The 21,448-nt window shown below is 35.4% G+C and overlaps 6 protein-coding genes across 9 annotated transcripts; 2 read left to right on the forward strand and 4 right to left on the reverse strand.

Annotated features, from left to right (window-relative positions):
* The first annotated feature begins 2,045 nt into the window (after positions 1–2,045).
* On the forward strand, positions 2,046–3,851 carry LOC104730453 (tetraspanin-20). The gene is made up of 6 exons (XM_010449617.3): positions 2,046–2,632; positions 2,758–2,857; positions 2,949–3,029; positions 3,125–3,229; positions 3,319–3,504; positions 3,588–3,851. The coding sequence occupies exons 1-6, from the start codon at positions 2,307–2,309 to the stop codon at positions 3,627–3,629; spliced, it is 840 nt and encodes a 279-aa protein (XP_010447919.1). The 5' UTR covers positions 2,046–2,306; the 3' UTR covers positions 3,630–3,851.
* On the reverse strand, positions 3,809–8,517 carry LOC104730452 (uncharacterized). Of its 4 annotated transcripts, none has more exons than XM_010449615.3 (7): positions 8,110–8,451; positions 7,737–7,803; positions 7,150–7,297; positions 6,878–6,957; positions 5,013–6,725; positions 4,760–4,913; positions 3,809–4,668 (listed from the first exon to the last, which is right to left on the reverse strand). In XM_010449615.3, exons 3-7 carry the CDS (start codon positions 7,286–7,288, stop codon positions 3,995–3,997), a joined length of 2,760 nt encoding a protein of 919 aa, XP_010447917.2. In that variant the 5' UTR covers positions 7,289–7,297; positions 7,737–7,803; positions 8,110–8,451; the 3' UTR covers positions 3,809–3,994. The 4 variants fall into 4 exon arrangements, with proteins under 4 accessions (XP_010447917.2, XP_087335685.1, XP_010447916.2 ...); XM_087479559.1 differs by having other exon boundaries at positions 6,878–6,968; positions 8,110–8,396; XM_010449614.3 differs by lacking the exon at positions 7,737–7,803 and having other exon boundaries at positions 8,110–8,517.
* Positions 8,518–10,128: 1,611 nt separating this feature from the next.
* LOC147930209 (uncharacterized) lies at positions 10,129–10,515 on the reverse strand. The gene has a single exon (XM_087476768.1). It carries the CDS (start codon positions 10,513–10,515, stop codon positions 10,129–10,131), a length of 387 nt encoding a protein of 128 aa, XP_087332894.1.
* A 5,076-nt stretch (positions 10,516–15,591) lies between these two features.
* On the forward strand, positions 15,592–16,800 carry LOC104730455 (photosystem I reaction center subunit IV A, chloroplastic-like). Its single transcript, XM_010449618.3, has 3 exons — positions 15,592–16,062; positions 16,420–16,485; positions 16,584–16,800. The coding sequence occupies exons 1-3, from the start codon at positions 15,799–15,801 to the stop codon at positions 16,689–16,691; spliced, it is 438 nt and encodes a 145-aa protein (XP_010447920.1). The 5' UTR covers positions 15,592–15,798; the 3' UTR covers positions 16,692–16,800.
* Positions 16,801–16,958: 158 nt separating this feature from the next.
* Positions 16,959–18,704, reverse strand: LOC104730456 (protein LOW PSII ACCUMULATION 1, chloroplastic). The gene is made up of 4 exons (XM_010449619.3): positions 18,307–18,704; positions 17,449–18,027; positions 17,315–17,365; positions 16,959–17,227 (listed from the first exon to the last, which is right to left on the reverse strand). Exons 1-4 carry the CDS (start codon positions 18,534–18,536, stop codon positions 17,089–17,091), a joined length of 999 nt encoding a protein of 332 aa, XP_010447921.1. The 5' UTR covers positions 18,537–18,704; the 3' UTR covers positions 16,959–17,088.
* A 58-nt stretch (positions 18,705–18,762) lies between these two features.
* Positions 18,763–20,798, reverse strand: LOC104730457 (glutaredoxin-C5, chloroplastic). Its single transcript, XM_010449620.2, has 5 exons — positions 20,376–20,798; positions 20,042–20,115; positions 19,383–19,457; positions 19,188–19,214; positions 18,763–19,029 (listed from the first exon to the last, which is right to left on the reverse strand). Exons 1-5 carry the CDS (start codon positions 20,654–20,656, stop codon positions 18,953–18,955), a joined length of 534 nt encoding a protein of 177 aa, XP_010447922.1. The 5' UTR covers positions 20,657–20,798; the 3' UTR covers positions 18,763–18,952.
* Positions 20,799–21,448: the final 650 nt, after the last annotated feature.

The raw sequence follows: 21,448 nt of genomic DNA on the forward strand, positions 1-21,448 counted from the left end.
ACTATGAAAAACTTTTACATTTAAGTTCATAAAATCATATAAGAAAACTAAAATACTATATCACTTCAAATTTGGAAAGAAACACTTGGTATTCCTTTTTAAAAAAGTCAAGACACATATAAAAATTTATTAATATTTAACTCACTTTAAAGACATTAAAGGTCATTTAACTCAAAAATAACTTCTATCCAATAATTTCATACATTCCTCCCACAAATGAAAAAAAAATATATATATATATATATATATGTTCAAGATTGTATTTAAATATTACATAATTTTTTAGTTAGCTAAATTTATAGTCACATATATACAATATATATACATAAGAATTTATATTACTTATTAACACCATAATTCGACCCATTATTTGCTTAACTCAATATTGGTTTCAAAGCCAACTAAAGAAAAACAGAAACGATCTTATTGATATTAGACTAAAACATGGGCATACAAACATAATTACTTACACGGAAGATATTTTAAAAAAATAACTTATTATTGCAACATCAACGTATGAAGGATTTACATAAGCAGTTAATTAGAAAATCTATAATACAATAAATGTATTGGAAACAATATCAGTCAATGATAAGATTGGATCCTCAAAAGCAAGAAACAACATCTTCATAATTCATAAAAAGTAAACGCCACAATTATACACATCTGAACGAAATGGTATAAACATATAGTGTATAAATAAAAGTGACAGCAAAGCCCGTATATGCCTAATTAAAACGAAATAATACAAAAGAGAAAACGAAAAAGACCAAAAAAAAAACAAAAAAGTGCCAACTACACCACAACCCACGCGTTACGTGGGGAAGCAGCTAGTAAAATATAAAAGATATGCTTGCTCACATATTTATTTTTATTTTTATTACGTATTTAAAACTAATTTTTACATTTTCGAGTTTCGTATGATCAGTTTTTACAGATTAAAAATCTTTGAACTTGTTGTCTGACCCGCCTAGCGTGGCGGGTTTGGACTATAGAACCAACACTAAAACTATTAGTTTATCTCATATATATTATAGATTTGTAATCATAGTTTTGAAAATTAACTTATAAATTATTTAATATATGAACTATAAAATATTACACATACTATAACACATTCTTAATATTCCAAAAAAAAAGAAATAAATAAATACACATAAAAATATACACTAACATACTATATAGACATATAATTCTCTGAAAACAAAACAAATTTAGGATTGTATATTCTATCTAATAATAAATTCAATGTAATTAGGTTATAAACTTTATAAAACGTGAGAAGAAGAAAAAAAATTCTAAACAAAATTCTAAACAAAATTCTAAATTAGTTAGACAAAAGTTAATTAATTGAGAATTTAAAAACTAAAAATAAATTAAAAATTATTATTTATAATACAATAATTTATAATTTAGTCCCGCAGTATACTGCAGGTGAAATCCTTGTGGACTTCAAAAATCCTTAGTTTTTCATTTTGTTTAAAAACAAAAAAAAAAATACATGAAAGTTTGAAGTAATCACCTAAAAATACGATTTATTTATCTTACGTAATAAAGAGAGGAAAAACACAAACAATAGCACATGATGACATGACATCTCTATATATATGGTTTATTGCAAAAACATAATAATATCAAGAGATCTAAAACAAAAAGCCAAGGCCGTCCAATTATACTGCCAGTTTGCAAACACTAAACATTTATGTACTCAAATCAATAAATAAAAAAGGAAATAGACATAAAAAAAAAAGGTTGTAATAAGTTGGTTTTATAATAAGTGGTTGTCTGTCTATATCTGTCATCTAACATTCACATGCATACTTATTAAATTTAAAACTCCTCTCATCCTCATACCGTTGTTGTTATCATCGCCATCAGCATCACTCACTCGTAAGCTGTAACCTCTGGACTCACTTTTAAGTCTCTTCGTAATGAGCTTTCTTCTTACCCTAAGCCCATTTATTATATAGCCCACTTCCTTTGTTCAGCCTCATCAACTGCAAATCACTTCTTAATAAATTTATTAAATAATAATTAATATTTTCGGAAAAAAAAATACAACAAGAACACGACACCGTTTTGGTATGTTTCTTAACTAACAAAACTACACTAATTTAGTAATTAAGCTTCTTCGGATTATTCTCTCTTATCTGTCAAGAACAGCTTTTTTTATACTTTTTTTTTTGTCTCAAAATCATGTCATTGTTCCATCAATAAGTTCGAGATCGCTGATCAGAATTTGTGTGTTTTTTTTTTTTTTTTTAAATTTCTGGTGTCTCATCATCTCCGATCACGATTAGTTAAAAATGCGGCACAATTGCTGTCATGTCTCGTTCGCTTCTATTCTCAAGATCCTGAATTTTCTCCAAGCTTTCATCGGTGTATCGATCATAATCTACTCGATTTGGATGCTCGATCAATATAACCATCACCTTCCCCCCGTTGATCCTCCTCCTTCTCAGCCTCCCGCGGCTTCATCTCCTGATTCTTCTACCTTCTCTTCTACTTCAGGAATTGAGATCAACGGTGATTCTTTGAAGAATCCGATGAGTTTCGTATCGGGTATCGTTCTCGGGTCTGGTACTGATTCGGGAAGTTTCAACCTCCGTTCCTTAGATCTTCCTGCTCCATGGTATTTCAAAAAAAGTTTCCATTTTTAGGGTTTTCAATTTCAATCTAATTTGACTAATCTTGTATGATTCACTGTGTGACCTTCTTATCAATTCATGTTTGTGTTTTTTTTATATTTCAATGCAGGTTCATCTACTCTTTTATGGCGATTGGGATATTAGTCTGCATTGTCACTATCATTGGTTTCATTGCAGCTGAGGCTATCAATGGCTGCTGCTTGTGTTTCGTATCCTTTTTACAGGGCTTCTTCACTTTTATGCTTGTGTTAATATTTTTATTCAATTGGAATGTGTTTTTAATCCTTGATACGTTTTTAGTATTCTATCCTCAAAACTCTTTTGATCATAATTGAAGCGGTTCTATTGGGATTCATAGCTATTGACCGTCAGTGGGAAAAGGTGAGAAGGTGTTTTTATTTCTTACATTTGAGAAGCTTGTTGTATCTTCTTGTGTGTTGTTTTGTTAACGGTCTTATACTGGTGTGTCTCTTTAGGATCTTCCTTATGATCCAACTGGAGAACTTAATAGCCTTCGAGCTTTCATTGAAGAAAACATTGATATTTGCAAATGGGTTGGCATTGTTGTGGTAGCGATCCAGGTAACAAAAACTCAGTTCTGACGTTTTGAGTTATTTCATGATTCTTTTTATGTTTTTGTATTCATTCATTCAATGAGTTGGTGTTTCAGTTTCTGTCATTGCTACTGGCTTTGGTTTTGAGAGCTATGGTTTCACCCCGGCAGTCAGAGCTTGATGATGAGGATGATTTTGAGAATCCTATGAATAGAGCACGTGACAATCTTCTTGGTCCACAGGCAAACCAGGCATCTTCTGCTAGCAATATTGACAATTGGAGGTCCCGTATCAGAGAGAAGGTAAAAAAACTAAGCTTCTTGGTCGTTTGAAGATTTAAGCTTCTCATTCATTGTCTTTACATTCTTTCTTTTTCTTCTTTCAGTACGGATTGATCAACGGTCAGAGCCAGACTCCACCAGCTTAACTCAAAAGACCTAGCAATTGCGTATGTCGATCAGTACTTTGTTCCTCTCTCTCAACTTTCGAGTGTGCATAGATAATTACGCAACTATGTTATTGTTTGATGTTTTTTTGTTTGAAACTCTGTTTAGAATGGCAACATAGCTTTTCATTTCGGTGTGTCTGTACAAAAACGTAACGAGATTTGTGTTATAAATGGGAACAACTGCTTATTGATCTGCTTCAACAATGGCTACACAGCATTTTGTTTTCTCTCTCAATCGTTACAAAAAAAACCGAGACACAAATCTTCCCACAGACAAAAAAAATTACACTTAACACTATCTTACATTTTTATTGAACGTAGTTATATATATTGCACTAGTCTCATCATCGTGTAAAATCGATAACGGCTTCCTCTATGAGATCTTGCAACAATCTCCTCTCAATTTCAATCCCAAAGTCGTCTATTTCAACTTGTAAGCTATGAGTCCATGTCCTCCCGACTATCTCATTCTTTACTAGACTCTCTGCAGCCAAACTGTTTGCGTCCATGTCCTCTCCTGAGTCAAGCTTGCTAGGCTCATCTAAGACCCAGTCCTTTAACTGTTCCCACACATGTTCCATGAGGTCAAAACATGGAGAACCATTGCCCGTGCTTGTAGTTGTTGTTGTTTCTGAAATGATGGAGTTAATACAGTCGAAAATGAGTTTACGGGTTGATCGTTGTTGTCTACGTTTGCCTTCATGGATGAACTCTTTGATGTTGTTGTTGTTATCAGGGTTCGTGTATTTCTCTCTGAGTGAAGGGTCTAAGGGACTATTTGGCAAGTGCCATCGTGAGATGAGCGGGTCATGAGAGACGGTGCAACCTCTGCTGAAACCTGCAGCTGTCAAGAGCGTTTCTATAAAGAAGTACCAGTCTTCATCCTCATGGACTCCTACCACTGCGGGTTTAGATATGTTGTCTGTGCAAGAGTCATCATTCCATGAGAGGATCCTAGCGATTGACCCGATTGGTGGTGACTTGTCTATTAGATTAGATTTAAGAGACATTGCCTCTCCTGTTGAGAATGGAACATTTGGATTAGCGTAAGAGGGAAGTTAAGTAAACATGAATCTATGAAAAAAAAGCTAAGCAACGGAGAACTAAACCTTGATTCGTCCATAGCTTGGTTGAACCAGAACATTCTGGATTGTCAACATTTTCCTCTTCAAATGGCGGAAACAAAACAGAAATTGGACTTGGCTGGTCATGGTTTTCACTTGTATTCCCAGCAGCTGGAGGTTTTGGTGTAGTCACTTCCTCCTGAAAACAAAAATCAAAATGGTTGATGTTTTAAGCATGAATGTTCAAAGTCATCCTCCTCGAGTACATTGCGAGAGGTTTAAAGAAACGGTGGGATACCTCGCCTGGGTTTATACTTTGCTGTTGTGATGATTCAGGAGGGTGACAATCTCTAGGAACCAAACAATCTTCGCTGGTTTTCCCGGTAAGCTTCACAGAAGATGGTGTTGCTAACTGAGACGTAGAGCTGTACTGAGATGTATCTCTTTTCTCCTTGCTTGCTTTATTATTCTTAAAGAAGAACAAGTTCGAGACTTTCCATGAAGATTTCAGGCTTCCCGTCTTAGTAAGCTCTCGTGCTTTGGACATCCCCAAAACAGATGTTTCGCCGTTGAGTCTAACGTCAGAGACTGATTTTGACCTTGAAAGGATATTCAAAGAATCACTTGCCATTTCCACTTGACTTAGATCACTAGTTATGCATGATGTTGACGCCCTTGTTGCTGGTGCTACTTCGTTGATCTCTTCCTCGGATCCAGTTGTCACTTTGGTCTCTGAGAGTGCAAGCATTTCCCCTAGAGTGCTTGAGGCTCTTGGAACATGTTTATGCGGTTGATTTCTTCCAGTTACTGACATCAATGCCCATCTTTCAGAAAGTCGTTTTTTGGCTTCTCTGCAGACAGATGACTCTGGAGAAAATGAAGCCCGGCTGAAAGAGGAAGGAGAAAAAGGACTTTCAAACCTATTTGGACAGTCCCATGAATGCCTAGAAGCTGGTGACATGATCTCTGAATCGCTAAGGTTTCCTACTAGATCTTCATTTTCAGACTTGTTAAAGGAACTGTCATCACCGTTATAACCATTGGATAGGACAGAAGAAGACTGAGTCTCATTCCTGTGGTGACACATCAGATTTTCGCGTACTTGACGAGTAATTTCCTTTGCTACTTCTTTAGTCTCAACATCTCCAGGCTCATCAAAATACCTCGGAGATGATGGGGATGATGAAACAGCCTTTATATCTAGAGACTTCCCTAGACTAGGCTTCAAGACGACAATTCGAGTTGGCTGTACAGGGTACTCCTCAGTTCCCCGGTTGACATAAGATGACGAGTAACCAAGATCACGGTTTCCCCATCCAGTTTCTTGACTTGATGAAGCCAATTTTTTAACTTGCTTGGTCTTCCTGCCTTGAAGCACAAACTTTTCAGTTTCAACAGCCTTTGAAGGTCTCAATACTGTGATACGCTTTGCATCTGGATGAGAAGGAACATGGTGAAAGTCAGAAAGGTTCTGCTGAGAGAATGAATTTGATTCCTGGAGAAACTCAACAAACAAATCCTTGTTGGAGCTTAAAAATTCAAGTGCATCTTGGAACTCTTTAGATTGGTGAAGATTGTCATCTGTTACAAGGCGTTTTGCTTCAGTGAACTTTTGACGAACAAGAGCCATCTGTTTCTCAGTCGTACTTTCATCAAATCTTCCTTTTCTAGGCGAGCTATCCCTTGAGCGACTCACCTTCTGAGGCGACTGCCACATTTCATACACGTCTTTAAACTCTCTACTGAGATCCTGATACTTTTGGACCTCATTATCCATAGAAGACACTGAATGATTCGGCGAAGCGTATGAATAGCTTCTGGATTTGCTTCGCTGTGTAGCAGCAGTCTCAAGATGCATCTGGGGAAGTGTTTCCAAACCCATCAACTTAGCAACCACATTAGTTGGGCTCTGTTTTTGTTCGACATCTTTTGACATTTCTCGAGCAATGAGTTTCTTCATCGGTGTACCACTTACTTTGTTAGAAGCACTTCTCCTCAAATCAGACATAATCTGTGCAAACGTTGCAGGCAAGAGATATCAGATGCCGTGACCATTATATTAAACAACAACTCGTGCAAATAAGGACAACAATCTGAATATAAAAAATTCTGTGTTGCTGACAATGGCATGCATAACATTTTTTATTATTTAACCAAACTTACCAATTCAGCTTCTGAATGGCCTTTATAAGAAGGGCTTGGCATTCTGGTCACATCAGATCGACTCCTTGACAGAGAGGATCCTGCCAATGAACTACATCATATTAATAACACAAATAACACATAGGTGAATACAAAACTCAGACAGAGATAAATTAAGGATAATAGGACATAAAACTTGGTCCAGAAACACATAAAAAAATGCACTAGTTGTAATAATAACACAGACTTGCATTGGGTGGACAAGCCAGTCACAGGAAGGAGATAGTCATTACCATCACGATGTGGTTTATCTGTAAGCAACTTATTCCCGTTAACAGCTGTTCCTAGATCAAATAGATTAACCATCTTCCCCAAGCATCCTGGAATCGGACTTTCAATATTTTGAACCTTTCTGCCTCGGAGTTCATTCATTTTTGGTCCCTGCAGTTACACAGCTATAAGTTATTTATCTGAGGTTTGTATCCCATCAGTGAAAAATGCACTTGTCACTTGAATTAAAGCAGGAGTCCTAGAGAGAGAGAGAGAGAGAGAGAGAGAAAGAGAAGAGTTACAAAATATAAACCTGCCTAAAAGACCCAGGAAAAGGGAAGAGAGAGAGAGAGCAGAAGAACATAAAACTAGTAGCAGCAAAGAAGAAACAGGCCAAGGCATAACAAAACAAAGACTTTGGTAAAGAAGGAGGAATAAGATTCTGTAATCAGAGGGGGACATTTGATAGAGTGTCTGAACAAAAGGAAAGACAAAACCAATTAACCAAAATTTTCACATGACCTATCACAATCAAAAGACAAGACACTTTTTTTTATATATGCTCTGAAGTCTGAACACAAAGCACCCTTGTGAATCAAACTCAACTCACCCTTTATAAACAACTCAAATTCCGAGAATGGTGATAGAACAAAAACAATCCTCAAGGCACTCTGGATCTGCATTAACAAGATTCCCCAGCATAAGTAAATCTATCTATGAGCTCAAATTTGTCTCTCCCCCCCCCCCCCCCCCCCAAAAAAGGAGCAACATTTGAGTAATAAAGGCTAAAACTTTGACAAAGAGAAGAGTGAATTCAATCAGAACTCGAAGAAAGCAAAAGCAGAAAAGAACCTAATCGGGACAGAGAGAGAGAGAGAGGGTAAAGATCAGAATCTAATTGAAGTAAGAACAGGGAAAAGCAAACAAAGAAATCGAAACGAGAAAATAGGAAAAGTGAGATCAGAGAGAGAAAAAGGAGAGACCTTTAAACAGTTTAGGGAGCTGACTGAGCAGAGCAGAGCTAAGCTAAAGAGAGTAGATACATCGGGAACTCCGCCGGAAGAAGATACCGCCGGAGATGATGAATGAATGAAGTTGCCAAATTTGTTTCCGTGTCTCTCAAAATCTCTCTCTCTCTCTCTCTCTTTCACGCGCACACCGACTGAGAGAATCTCACAACGTACAGACAAAACAACGAATCAAGAGAAAGAAGGAGAGAATGGGGGAAGCTGCTTTGTACTCTCTCTCTCTTTTGTGTTCTCTTCTCCCCAATTATTAAACTTTTTTTACTTTATTTTTTGTTTTGTTACAAATTGAATAGTAATATTGAACTGAAATAATCAAGTTTTTTTTATAACCACATCGGGAAATCAAAATTTATTTTTGGTTTTTTTCATTTTTTGCAATAAGTTCCAACTAAATAAATGTACTCTTGACTCTCAGGTTTTGTAAGTTACGGTGAAAAAAAAAAAGTAGGTAAAATTTTGTTGGTATGTTTTGAGGGTACAACAAAATTTGTTTATGTTTTTTGTAAGTTACAGTATGTTTATGTTTAGGTAAAATTTTGTAAGTTACAGTATGTTTTTTGTGACACACATAAATTTGTCCATACAAAACGATTGTTCATGTTTCATAATATTCCTTAGACTAAGATTTGGTCGTTAAGTTAAGAGTCATCATTTTTTGTGATACGAAAAAACTCACAGAAGGGTTAAATTAATATTCTAGTAATGATGTAAGATACGACAAAAAAAAAAGTAGTAGCAGTATTCAATAGTATTTGGAACTATGTATTGTAGTATTAGTGAATGATGGCAAAGACGTATGGAACATGAAAACTTTTCACATGTGTAGTAAAGAAAAGAAAATAGAAAAGAGATGTGTTTCTTAAACTCCAATGATTAACAGATTAAGGGCTAAAAAGCAAAAATTAGATTACATGATCATATATTTCATCTATTTCTACTTTTGGTTGCACGGATAGTTCGTCCCAACTTCACAATCACAATGAATGCTTTTGATGAAAATCTGGTATGGCACACCAACCAAATCCCTTTGCTAGCTTGTGCTACTTTCACAATTACTACTATAGTACCGGCCGTGTCATTTTTATTCATATACATTTGCATTTCAATGCAACAATTCAATTGCGATAGATATATATATATGTTTCCCACTAACGAGTGGAAACTTAATTAGCTTACGCAGAAGCGAATAAATATAACTTGTCCTTCTCATGTATGGTCGAGTGGGCAATGGAATGAATGACGATCCATTTCTTTGTTGTCAGATTATCGTTGGTTATGGATATCGGTTTCTCCATACAATTTATTGTTTTCTATACAATATACATTCTCATAACCAATAACGTGAGATCGAAATCAAGATAATGTGTAGAACATACGTAAGCCATGTAGTAAATTATGCAGTCATAAAAAGAATGACTATATAATACGCGAAACAAGAATCGATATATGGTTTCGAGCCTTCGACTAATAAAAAGATAACGACTAGACTACTATCGTTTTATTATTGGTTCTACATGTTTTATATACATTAATCAAATTGGGACCAAATAAAAGAAAATCTGAAATGGACCAGCCAAAATATACATCTTTAATATCAGTTAATAAAAGGACAGATAACAGAAAAGAGAATTAAAAACATAGAGTTCGACAGAACATTATGGATGGCTTTATCATTTATCAAGAAAAAAAAAACATTATGGCTTTAACTGATAATAGAGTAAAAAGCTTTGCCTATTCACGATTTTTTCAGCCACAAAATTAGAAGGCTCTTAAATCCACCAAATATAGAACCATAATGATATGTTGATGGAAATTTGATATAATCTTACACATTTTAGTTTTAAAAAATTTATTTTTCTTTCGTTTTTTTTTGAATGTAATGTTAAATTATATTCAAAGAAAAAGATACTGTTTACAGAGCTTGTGTATAGAAAGTCTTAAACAGTTTTGAAAAATGAAATCAAGAGAACATATCTAGTAAAATCTGGCAGCAAACCAAGCTTGGATGCTAGTATCCTCGCCTTTCATAGTGCTTAGCCGGTTCCAGACGTTTTTATCAATCAGCTTGACTAACTTCTCCACCGTAGTAGGTTGGTCTTCATGACGCCGACCATTCCTCTCCAACCATAGCAAGTGTAAAGTGTTCTGAAAAACATAACCAATAAGAAGCTTTGTGGTCTTGTCCAGATCAGTGCCTCCAAGCAAAGCCATGATTTCCTTCCAGTCGACAGTATACTTGTTCAAGAGGATCTTCTTCACTAGCGGTTCCCAAACCTGTTGCGAGAAGGAACATTGAAAGAAAAGGTGTGCAGTAGTCTCCATGGGACAGCTACAGAACACACAGCCGGTGTTTACAGCCATTTTTCTTTCGTTTTTGTAAAATAAATAACACTTTGACTAAGTTGGTTATGAAAAGAAAGGATGAAATATGTAGATGTCTTTTCATGAAGATTTATATAGTACTTGACTTAACATCTTACGATCAAAAACTAACTTTGAGGCCCTTGTGTACCTTTGAATATAGCGAGTTTATTAGTGACGGGACCCTTTGGCACTCCATGTGGGTTATATTAAACAGCGTAGCCAATCACATAAGTTGGGGAACACGCCAGTTGGATTTTGTATTTTTAATAACTGTTGTCCAAACGTGTAATCTCCAACTTTTTAGTATTCGTTTCACTATGCTAATGAGTAATGACTAAGATACTATATATATTTGAAGATTATAAAGACAAAAATCAAGTAGTAAATCTTGAAAGAATCAGAGAAGAAAGAAAACAGCATGGCCATTTGTTGGCACTAAATAATTGGTTTATGGACAAAAGTAAGACAATTCACTTCATGTGATCATGAGTTCACACCACTAGACAGTCTACTCTCATTACAATAGTCAATAGAAGACCAACCAACCCTTTTAATATAAGACCGATACATACAACTAATAACTTGTTTAAAACATGAAGGTGCTAATATTTTAATCTTTTATGAAACGATGTTTCATGTTTGTATCCGTTTTAAAGCTTTTCTTTTCTTTTTCTTTTGGTAGTTGTGTCTCGTATATCGATCGCTATATATGCATGAACTAAACAATGTCGACAATCTAATCGAGTTAGCGGGTTAAGTGATTAGTAGTAATATGCATTACTAGTTTTCGTAAGAAAGTGCTAAATAATAGTATAGTTTTTGTGTTCGTGTCCTATAACTGAGAAAATATCTTATAGATAGTAAATTCTTGGTGGCTAAAATAGGAGATAAGGATCTCATTTTCAAGAAGAAAAGGAAATAAGAGATAAAAACTTGTTCGTATTTACCTAAATATATATGTGCTGGTTCTTAATTCAAGTTAGTCAAAATAGTACAAAACCACAAAAAAAAAAAAAAAAAAACTCAGCGTACTAATGATAAAAATTTACTATATTACTATAATAGAGGAAATAAAAGATAATGAAACCACGAATGTAAACCCGCGGTACACCGCAGAGCTATAGTTTTATTTAGGAATGCATAATATAATTTATTTTTTATACTTTTTATATATGTAACTAATATGTTTTATATTTTTTAAATGTACTATAGTTTTACATAAATATATTATGTATTGTATAATTTTCATTGTGTATATTTATTGCTTTATTATATAGTTAAAATATTCTTATTGTTCATATAATTTACTTTAGTCAACAAATATACTGTTTTTATGATTTTGTATATTTATTTACAATATATGGATAATAATATTTGAAATTATATATATATTATACTATAATTTGACTTTTTAATTTAGGTTGTTACATCTGTATATCATTTTAACACCTTTGTATTTATAGGATCCAAATATTTTCATAATTTGAGTTGAGATCAAATTAGTTATTTGGTCAAATGTGCTAATTTTATTTTTCAGATATGATGTCTTATCACGATTTATTCTGCTGATTGAGGGCCTGACTGGTTCAAACGCTGCGGTTGCGGTTGCGGTTGCGGGAGATTGCGGAAGCGGGCGATTGCGATTTTAAGCGTTATTAAGCGTTTTGAACGACTGGTTTAGCGGTTTAAAATTGGTGCGTTTGCGGGAGGTTTACGACTGGTTGACCGGCGGGTGCAATAGCTGTTGGAACATAATAAATGTGATATATAATTATATAAATGTTTTAAAATATCAAAAACTTTATTAAACTTGATTTATAATTAAAATTCATTAAAAATACTAAAATAATTATTAAAAAATAAATAAATTTCATAATGAAATACTTATTACTTTATGCATTTGGCTTTTTACCAAAACTTTAATCAAGTAATTTGATAAATGACTAAACATATGTTTTAGATCGTAGATCTTTTTTCTTAAATCTCACACACTCAATAAGTTCTGTGGGGTAGTATTTGCATCGGTAGTAATGATCAAACGAGAGTTGAGAAGAGTCACTCGTGATTTGTTTTTATTTTTCGCAAATAATCTTATTTTCTTAAAATTCTGATGAAACATCATATTTATTTAGATTTTTTTGAACTTATGTGTGATGTGCCATTAAATTTACATCAAGTTTTCTGGATTATTGTTAATTGAAATATTATTTTCTTTCAATTGTTTATTTTTTTAATATTTTCAATCGTATCCGTACTTCATTTTCTCTCATCCTTAATGAATAAAATAGTTAGGTAAAAAATATATAAAAAATATATTTCATTATCATTGATCTGTTTCAAGTTTTTTCTCAAAAAAAAAAAAAAATTTTGAAACGCAAACGCCCGCAACCGCAAACGCTTGCGGGAACCAGCTTTTGGAATTCAGCTGTTGGGAGTGATTAGGAGCGACTGGGAGCGATTGGGAGCGATTTGTGTGATTGGTCCCAAACGCTAGCAACCGCCCGCAAACGCAAACGCAGCGTTTGCGGGAGCTAGCGGGAGAACCAGTCAAGCTCTGAGTATTAGCAAAATTACATAATGAACCATCCTTTCCATATACTTTCTGGTTAATCTGTTATGTAAAATTCGATTTGGACAGATCATTTATTAATGTTTTAAATGGCATGAAGTACGATTGTGTTGATACCAGCAGGTTTGTTATCTGAAAACATGTAAAGCTTCTATTTTACTAATACTATGGGTTATATTTAATCGAATTTTAAGTAAGTGATGTTTTTAATATTAATCTAACCAATACTTATGTGTTTTATGTCAGAGTTTTCCCCAATGGTGAAATCATCATCAAGTGGAAACATGCAGTAACCAAGAAATAAACACAGGTCAGTTCTCTATGTATTTTTAGCATATTATATAGCTACGATGTAATGCTTATATTTTACTATGGAAATGGTTCGGGAAAACGTCCTGGTTCCCCATGAGAACTATGATATCGTACCAGATGGAGCCCGATCTTTACCCCCGTCCCAGATGGCTCTCATGAAATTCTTCTCAATCTATATACCCATATATCGGGATGTTATCGGTTTAAAGAGTGAACCGATACGAAACCGTTCATACCAAATAGAAAACCAAAAATAAAACCTGACTGATGTTAATAATCCGACCCGAGACGATACATCTATAACACATCTATAACTCCATTAAAATCCCCAAATCCTCAAACCCTAAAAGCATAAAATTCTTAAATCGATCTTTGCAGTCGTGCAAACTGTTGTTCATACTCATACTCTATCCATCCCAAAGCCTTTCTCCGAGCAGCTTGACATTGTGGCCTAGTAGCGGATATCTTCCACCTTTCCATGATAATCTGTTCAATCCTCAAAGGCTTGTAATGATCCGGTTCCTCTCTAATCTTATCGAGAAAAATTCTAGCTATGACTGGGACCTTAAACATCTCACACTCGCCATTGGGGGTACAACAATGCTTATCAATGTATTTCGTAATCTTCCACAAAGATGCGTTTGGAAGAAGTGCAGCAAACACTTTCCACTCACAATTGCCCTTATCCCCAACACATCTAAACCCGAGTTTATCTTTGTCATATCTGTATTGCTTCAAATTGTAACCAGTATGTAGTGCATAGTCCAAGACACTCTCCTTGAATGCGACCCCATTGTAGAAGGATTGGTCTTTCCACAAAGTTCCATCACCACGTCCGATATCCGTAAACACCCTCTCTGGACCCGCACCACGACCACGACCCGCACCACGACCACGACCTTCTTCCTCGTCGTCACTTTCTGGGTACGTATCATGACGAATCGACTCTTCAGCATCGGTAAATTCCTGAGCAAGCATATCGACGTGAAATTCATCTCGATCCTCTCCTTCTTCATCGTACTCTCGTTCTCCAACACCATCTCTTTGCCCAATACCATCTTGTTGCCCAAAACCAGATCGGATTATTAAATCCATCGATTCAATTTGAGAAATCGATGGTGAAATTTGATTTTCTAGGGTTCGTCGCGAGAGAAAACAAAAAAGAGGTTAAAATGTGATTTTAGGGATTTCTCGGTTGAGGGTTATGTTTCTAATCGGGTCAAAATCAGGTTTTAATCGGGTCGAAATCAGGTTTATTTTGGTTTGTAAACTTCGTCACTCGGTTAATCAAATAGTAAACCAATTAAACCTATAGCAATGGTGAAATAGATGATATCTTCTATTCTCATGGAGATACAAAACGTAAATTACAGATATATGGGTATATAGATTGAAAAGAATTTCAGGAGAGCCATCTGGGACGGGGGTAAAGATCGGGCTCCATCTGGTACGATATCATAGTTCTCATGGGAAACCAGGACGTTTTCCCAAATGGTTCATTATATAGTTATGATGCAATCGAAAAAGTTATTATGAATCAGAAATGGAAATTTTTTATTGAAACAATTGAATCATTTAAAGAAAGAGCACTTATTTGCGGCAAACCATGTCACCAAACTAAGAAATACCAAACTTGGAAAGTTTTAACATGGAAAGGAATAAAAGTAAAAAGCAAAAACTATAATGTAAATAAAATGGGGCTTAGTTGGAGAGAGTTATATCGTCGACCCAAAGTATGAATTTCAAATAATTAATATCAGTGGTATGATTGTAAATAAGTTTGAACTTCAGAATTTATTTTATATATGTCTTTAAAAATGTATATATAGATATTTGAGAAATTTTTGCTTGGATAGAAATTTGCAGCAAAAAAACACACACACATTTAAAATAATAACGATGTTGCTTTAGTTGACGAATTTGAAAAAAATGGCTATGAACCCAATTTGAAAAAAGCAGGCATGTATCTTAAGATAATATGTTTTGGCTTATCGATTGATTTACTGATTAATTTAATTATAATGAGAGTAATTATGGATTAAGTTTTTTTTAAAAATTATATCGTAGAGAATGAAAGAAAAACTAATTTTTTACAGGTTGCAAGGAAACACTAAAAACAATTAACCCAAAAAAAAGAAAAGGAAAACACAATTGTAATAACGAAATCTGAAATAAGAGTAACGTAATTCCACGTCATGACATTATCTTTAAGAACAGATATGTGATGTACACGTGGCAGATCTCAAGTGGATGGAAACGATTCGTTTAACCCAACCACAACTCATCTCTTCCTCTTTTCTTAGCCTTTCGAACATATTACTTTGGCTTTACTACCACAACAAAACAATCAAGAACCACTCTTTCGTGTCGCCAAAACAATCAAGAAAGAAAAAACAAAGATGGCCATGGCGTCAGCATCGACGGTGTTTGTTCTTCCGGCCAACGTCACCGCGGCCGGTGGCGCTTCGTCGTCCAGGAACTCCGTGTCATTCTTGCCCATGAGAAGCGCCGGTTCTAGGCTTGTAGTCAGAGCAGCCGACGATGCCGCGACTCCGGCTACCTCTTCGTCTAAAGATGCTCCTGCGGCGCCAGCTGCTGCTCCGGCTGGAGCTGCTGCCACCAAACCCAAGCCACCTCCGATTGGCCCTAAGAGAGGGTCTAAGGTCAGCCATCCTAAACCGTCTTAACATCGCCATTATCTATGTATATCACTAACATACGCATACGCCTTAGCTACTTAATCTCGATCAATGGATTCATTTGTAGGCTTATGTAGGCTTTACCAATTACTCAACTAGGAGGAATCGTTAATTGTGAAATTGTAGCTTTTGTTCATATTTTGCTCATAATTAATCTGTTTTTGTTTTACTACCAAGAGATAAAAACATTATGACCGATCCTAGTTGCTTGTATTAGTGCCGTCACAATGTCATAACTTTTGGTTCAAATCTACTAGTGTAGTGTTTGTGACTTTGTGCGTGTGTGCCGGTATCTAATACAAATATATTGGGGTTTCGTAGGTCAAGATTCTAAGGAGAGAATCCTACTGGTTCAAGACCGTTGGATCAGTTGTGGCTGTTGATCAGGTAAACGCATTTAGTCTCAAATTCGTCATACGTTTATATCTTTGATCACCACGCCGGTTTTTACAGATTTTTTTTGACCCTGGCTATAAAATGTGCAGGACCCTAAGAGTAGGTACCCTGTTGTGGTCCGGTTTGCGAAAGTGAACTACGCCAACATATCGACCAACAACTATGCATTGGACGAGATCGAAGAAGTTGCAGCTTAAATGAGAGAAATAAAAAAACTCTTGTGTATTCTATACCATCCTATCCGTTTGTAACTTGACCCGAACCATATGTACCCAAAAGTTTACAAATTATTTCTCCTCATCTGAATCTCTCGAGCCAGTTTTCTTATTTTTCACAGAATGTATTTGGAAAATTCTGTTGACTCTCATTCTACTCAGGGTTAGATGATCTCTTAACCATCCTCATAATAAACATTTTGAAGCCACTCGGTAAACTCCTATATACTTGAGCTGGTCTGACTCAGATTGATCGAAAAATCGTATTTCAAATCAATTTACTACAAAGTGACAATTTTGATTTCATAAATCTGTTCATAACTACACTTGTATGAGACTAAGAAACATATAACTTTGTATCCCTAAGTATTTAGAGTATTTACACTCTACCATCCATACCATCAAGAAGACCGGTCCAGATTCCCTTAACCGGAGGAAGCTGTGCAACAAAGGCTTGCCATGGAGGATAACCCACTCCACTTGCCCTTACACGCCCGTCCAAACGCAGAGACAAATACCTAAAACCAACATTCATATTCAGCTCAAGAACCGGTGCAAGATTCAGTTTTAAACTGTTTTCAAATCAAATGCAAGGAACTACTTACACTGGAGAGTCTGAAGATACATTAGCAAGCTTCTTTTGCTCAGCTAACCACCTGCTCATACAAAAGAACAGAGAGATCAAGACACACCTTCAAGTTCCATTCTTTCAACTATCTTTATGTGGAAAAATTCTTACTTTTCCCATTCTGGGACAAAAACAGGAGTCACTCGCCACAATCTCTTCCTTCTCTGGCTCGATTCTTCATCCGCAATGTCAGTCTCATCAAAGTCCAAAACCGGCGTATTCCCATCCGTAGAATAAGCTACCACAACCACACCTCTCTCCACAAGCCCTTGTGTGAACTCTTTACTTCTATTAAACGCTTCTTCGATAAACTCTGCAGGACCAGAGCAGATGACAAGCCTAGCAACCCCTCTCAGATCTCCTACCGAGATAACTTTATTGTTCTCTTCGACCCTCATTTTGAGTTTTGCAAGATTCTCTTCTCTTGAGAGCCTAACCATTTGTGCATTCTTGGTCTTGTTTTCTCGGAAGTAGAGGAAAGCAAAGAGAGAAGCTGCACCAAAGTCAATTCCCAAACCTTTTATGATCTCAAGAACTTCGCCTGATCTAGCCGGATTTGCAAGTGCACCAATGAGCCTAGAAGTGGCTATTAGTCCTCCTAGTGAACCACTAGCTATGAAGGCAAGGTAGAAGAACATACGGACTGATCTGAACGGAGACAGAACCTCACTACGTATTCTAGCATCAGCACTGAAACCATAAACAGAGATAACTAACTGTTTCATTACAACAAAAGGGTTTCAATAAAAGTGTCCAAATTGTAACATCTCACAGAAAAAATGGTAGCAACAACAATGAGATAACACTCTTGCGTTTATGCAGTTGTTCACTTACTAAAGGTTCAAACTTTCATCAATCTCACTGAGCATATTCCATACACTTAACTGATTCAACAACAACACAGGTAGAACCAGAACCCAAACCCATTTAAACTCAATTTAAAACGGGTTAGAAGAATTCGAATCTTACCTGATTTCGGAAGGCTCGTCTGCAGCAAAACACACGGTATTGAAAGACAAAGGTTGATGCTTTCTAGTTATTGTCAATCTAGGCGTCTTAGGATAAAAATCAAGTCTTTCTCTGTGATGATGATGACGGGAAAATCTACAAGGAGAGTATGATTCTTTTGCCGGATAAAGAGCTCGTTTACTCAGACGACAATGGTAGATGTAAGTCTGAGACGAGACCAGAGTAGCCATTGGTCTCCCTAAGATTCTATTCTCTGCAACTTCCTCTGTTCAGAAGATGACTTCTCCTTTCACTCTCTGGATCATTTTTGATTTTTTGTTTTCTCTATCTACCTGTGATCCTAAACTTGCCACGCTTCTCAGCTTCAACATTTTTGTCTTTTTGGATTCTCTTTATTAGGTAACTTTTTTCTTCTTTATTTACCGGTTCTAGTTTTTTTTGGGATTACACTTTGAAGGCTTGAAACTGCGTGTTACCAAGTGGTGATAGTAAAAAAAAAACAAAGAGAGATTAACAATTACATGACACAGTATATGTTATGTTAATTACTTATTGTATACAAATGATGATAAAGAAAGATATAAAATTGTTTTGAGTTTCCAAAAGCTCCCATATGCAAAATCTCCAAACCAATTTCATCATCTCCTCAGGTCTGACCGTTTTTACCGTTGGCTTCAGCTAACATCAGTTCCAGATCTCCTTTCCTGTTAAGCTTCACTGTCTCTGTAGTACAACAAGAAGAAGATAATGCTGAGAATTGAATTGAAACAACATCGAATATTAAGGAAAAAAACACCAGTGAAGTCTCAGAGAAGTAGAAGGAACATGTTCTCCTAAACTGCGTAATATCTACCAAGAGGCGAGGGGGAAAGAGAACGTACCTGTGCAACCACCAACGTGCTTGCCTCCTGTTCATTAGGACAAAAAGATTTAGACACTGTTATGTGTTGTCATAAACAGGAAACTATCTTGTTCACTTCTTTAGAGCATACAAAGGTTTCATCTTTTGAAGCAGAACATTAGGAAAACAGCATTCAATGCAGATATGATCGATGTAAAAGGAGTAAACTACTTACCAACAAAAACATTAGGAACAGTGTGTTGCCCAGTAAGTCTTTCCAGTACCTTTTGCAGCTGTGGCCCTTGTGGACCTAAAATGAGCCAGAGATGGTTTAGTCAAACAGAACTAAGCACATAACAGATAATATTCTGCTGTCCAAAATCACCAAATCTTTAGACAATTGTATCTTCAGCTGTTTTCAGAGAGACACATAAACTACCAAGATATAGGTAAAGACTAGTAATTCGACAAGAAACAAAGGCAGAATATCACAAACACAAAAGGCAGACAAGAGTCCCCATAAAGTAAGTTTCTAACCCATAGTTCAGAAACAGGAGTTACAGCTTACACAGATAAAGTTATGAACCAGTTCAAATCTGAAAAGTAAACCAATTGAAAGGTAAACAAGACTTTGATTCTTTCAACGAGTCTAAATGCCACAACATAATCTAGATCAGTAAAACACAAATGAAACCAAATCCAAACGATAAAATGCAATACTAATAATAATGGATACTTCTAATTCTCAACAACTAACAAGCATTACTTCATCCTCTATCAAAAGCCATGACATAAACTATAAGTTTACTAATATCATAATCATATCAATTAATCAAGCTAAGCTGACTAAATATATGACAAAACATAGAAGATGTAAAGCAAATGTAAACATACCAAGTTGATCCAATTCAATAACCAGTGGCTGAACCCCAAGTCTCTTGAACAATGTCTTCACTTCAGAACAGTATCTTCAAAACAACACCAAACACCAACAAATATATATATGTTCAAAAAGTAAGCAAAAGAGTCATAATTTGTGAGAAAGGTCAACAGCAAACATTAAGATCTGACGATCAGCAAAACCCATAACTAAAAGGAGTAAACTTTACAATGATATTTAACAAACCCATTCTCCAATTAAGAAAAGAAGCAAGAAAAAAATTCCTAAATTTAGATTATCTGAGACTCAAAAACTGAAAAAAGAGAGAGAAGTGAGAAGAAACCATACGAGCACCAAGTTTTGGAGTAAACAACAACAGTGTTCTCAGTCACTGTTTTCTTAATGTTCTCCTCCATTCTCGATCCAAACGAAGAAGAAGACGACGCAGCCGACGAAGACGAAGACATGGCTCGAACAGAACATGTCTGTTTTAGACATCTCTTGAAAGGAGATCCGACAGATACAAAAGAGAATGAATAAGAAGAGGAAGAAGAAGAAGAAGAGATTGAAGGAATCGGATCCAAAGACGACGATGCAAGTTTCAATGTGTTAAATGCTGTGACAGCCATGGCGAGTTCTGAACCTTAAGAGATTTCTCAAAAATTCTCAAAAAGACAGATTCTTGGAGTTGGAGCTTCTTCTTTGCGTGCTATTTTGTCTCCTCCGTGACTTGTCCTTCTTTTTCTGAAATTTCGTGAACCAACAAAAAAAAATCTGAAACTAATATATTTTATTCTGCGGGATGTACTACTTAATGGGCCTTTAAATGCCCTTTAGTTTATTACTAATGGGCTTTGAACTCTTCTTATAAAGCCTATAAGACCCAGAAGAATAAGAGGGAGATTGCATGCATACTATATAATAAAAGCGTTTTGATGATACATACATACAGTAACTCGTAAAATTATTTAGTCCTCCAATCCATAGTATATAAAAATTTCAACCACTATACCACAATTGCTTAGTAAAATTATAATAACTCGTAAGACATACGATATCTGAACGTTACTTTGAGTTTTTATTCTTTACATTGAGTTATTTCAGTTTTTACATAAGGAATTCAGTATTTGATCGACTAGTATAATGGTTGGCAAGTTTTGTCATTTTACACATAAAGGAAGGCCAATAACAAAATTCGTGAGAAATTTATGATATAAGAAAACAACTCATCCAAGGACCTACCTTGATAAGATCATGTGGGGACTTTTGACTAGTTGTAATGTCATGGGTTCGAATTATTTTCATTTGTTGCTCAATTTGTTTTTGTCCATATCCCACCAACATTTTTCTTCATTCATTTATAGCCCAAATCTTTGTTGCAATAACATACAATCATACACATATACGTAATGTATTATATA

This window comes from Camelina sativa, chromosome 12 (genome assembly GCF_030686135.1).
Source record: "Camelina sativa cultivar CO46 ecotype springtype chromosome 12, ASM3068613v1".
Lineage (NCBI taxonomy): Eukaryota > Viridiplantae > Streptophyta > Magnoliopsida > Brassicales > Brassicaceae > Camelina > Camelina sativa.

Excerpts from the sequence above, each read along its gene's own strand:
- LOC104730455 (XM_010449618.3), top strand. The coding sequence starts at position 15,799 with ATGGCCATGGCGTCAGCATCGACGGTGTTTGTTCTTCCGGCCAACGTC. Across the intron at positions 16,063-16,419 it reads GCCCTAAGAGAGGGTCTAAG|GTCAAGATTCTAAGGAGAGA; the intron begins GTCAGCCATCCT and ends GGGGTTTCGTAG. Across the intron at positions 16,486-16,583 it reads CAGTTGTGGCTGTTGATCAG|GACCCTAAGAGTAGGTACCC; the intron begins GTAAACGCATTT and ends TAAAATGTGCAG.
- LOC147930209 (XM_087476768.1), bottom strand. The coding sequence starts at position 10,515 with ATGGCTGTAAACACCGGCTGTGTGTTCTGTAGCTGTCCCATGGAGACT.
- LOC104730457 (XM_010449620.2), bottom strand. The coding sequence starts at position 20,656 with ATGGCTGTCACAGCATTTAACACATTGAAACTTGCATCGTCGTCTTTG. Across the intron at positions 19,215-19,382 it reads TGTTCCTAATGTTTTTGTTG|GAGGCAAGCACGTTGGTGGT; the intron begins GTAAGTAGTTTA and ends CCTAATGAACAG. Across the intron at positions 19,030-19,187 it reads GCACGTTGGTGGTTGCACAG|AGACAGTGAAGCTTAACAGG; the intron begins GTACGTTCTCTT and ends GTTGTACTACAG.
- LOC104730453 (XM_010449617.3), top strand. The coding sequence starts at position 2,307 with ATGCGGCACAATTGCTGTCATGTCTCGTTCGCTTCTATTCTCAAGATC. Across the intron at positions 3,030-3,124 it reads TTGACCGTCAGTGGGAAAAG|GATCTTCCTTATGATCCAAC; the intron begins GTGAGAAGGTGT and ends GTGTCTCTTTAG. Across the intron at positions 3,505-3,587 it reads GGTCCCGTATCAGAGAGAAG|TACGGATTGATCAACGGTCA; the intron begins GTAAAAAAACTA and ends TTCTTCTTTCAG.
- LOC104730456 (XM_010449619.3), bottom strand. The coding sequence starts at position 18,536 with ATGGCTACTCTGGTCTCGTCTCAGACTTACATCTACCATTGTCGTCTG. Across the intron at positions 17,366-17,448 it reads TTTGTCCCAGAATGGGAAAA|GTGGTTAGCTGAGCAAAAGA; the intron begins GTAAGAATTTTT and ends TTGTATGAGCAG. Across the intron at positions 17,228-17,314 it reads GTATCTTCAGACTCTCCAGT|GTATTTGTCTCTGCGTTTGG; the intron begins GTAAGTAGTTCC and ends TGTTGGTTTTAG.
- LOC104730452 (XM_010449614.3), bottom strand. The coding sequence starts at position 7,288 with ATGAATGAACTCCGAGGCAGAAAGGTTCAAAATATTGAAAGTCCGATT. Across the intron at positions 6,958-7,149 it reads AGATAAACCACATCGTGATG|GATCCTCTCTGTCAAGGAGT; the intron begins GTAATGACTATC and ends GTTCATTGGCAG. Across the intron at positions 6,726-6,877 it reads GCCATTCAGAAGCTGAATTG|ATTATGTCTGATTTGAGGAG; the intron begins GTAAGTTTGGTT and ends ACGTTTGCACAG.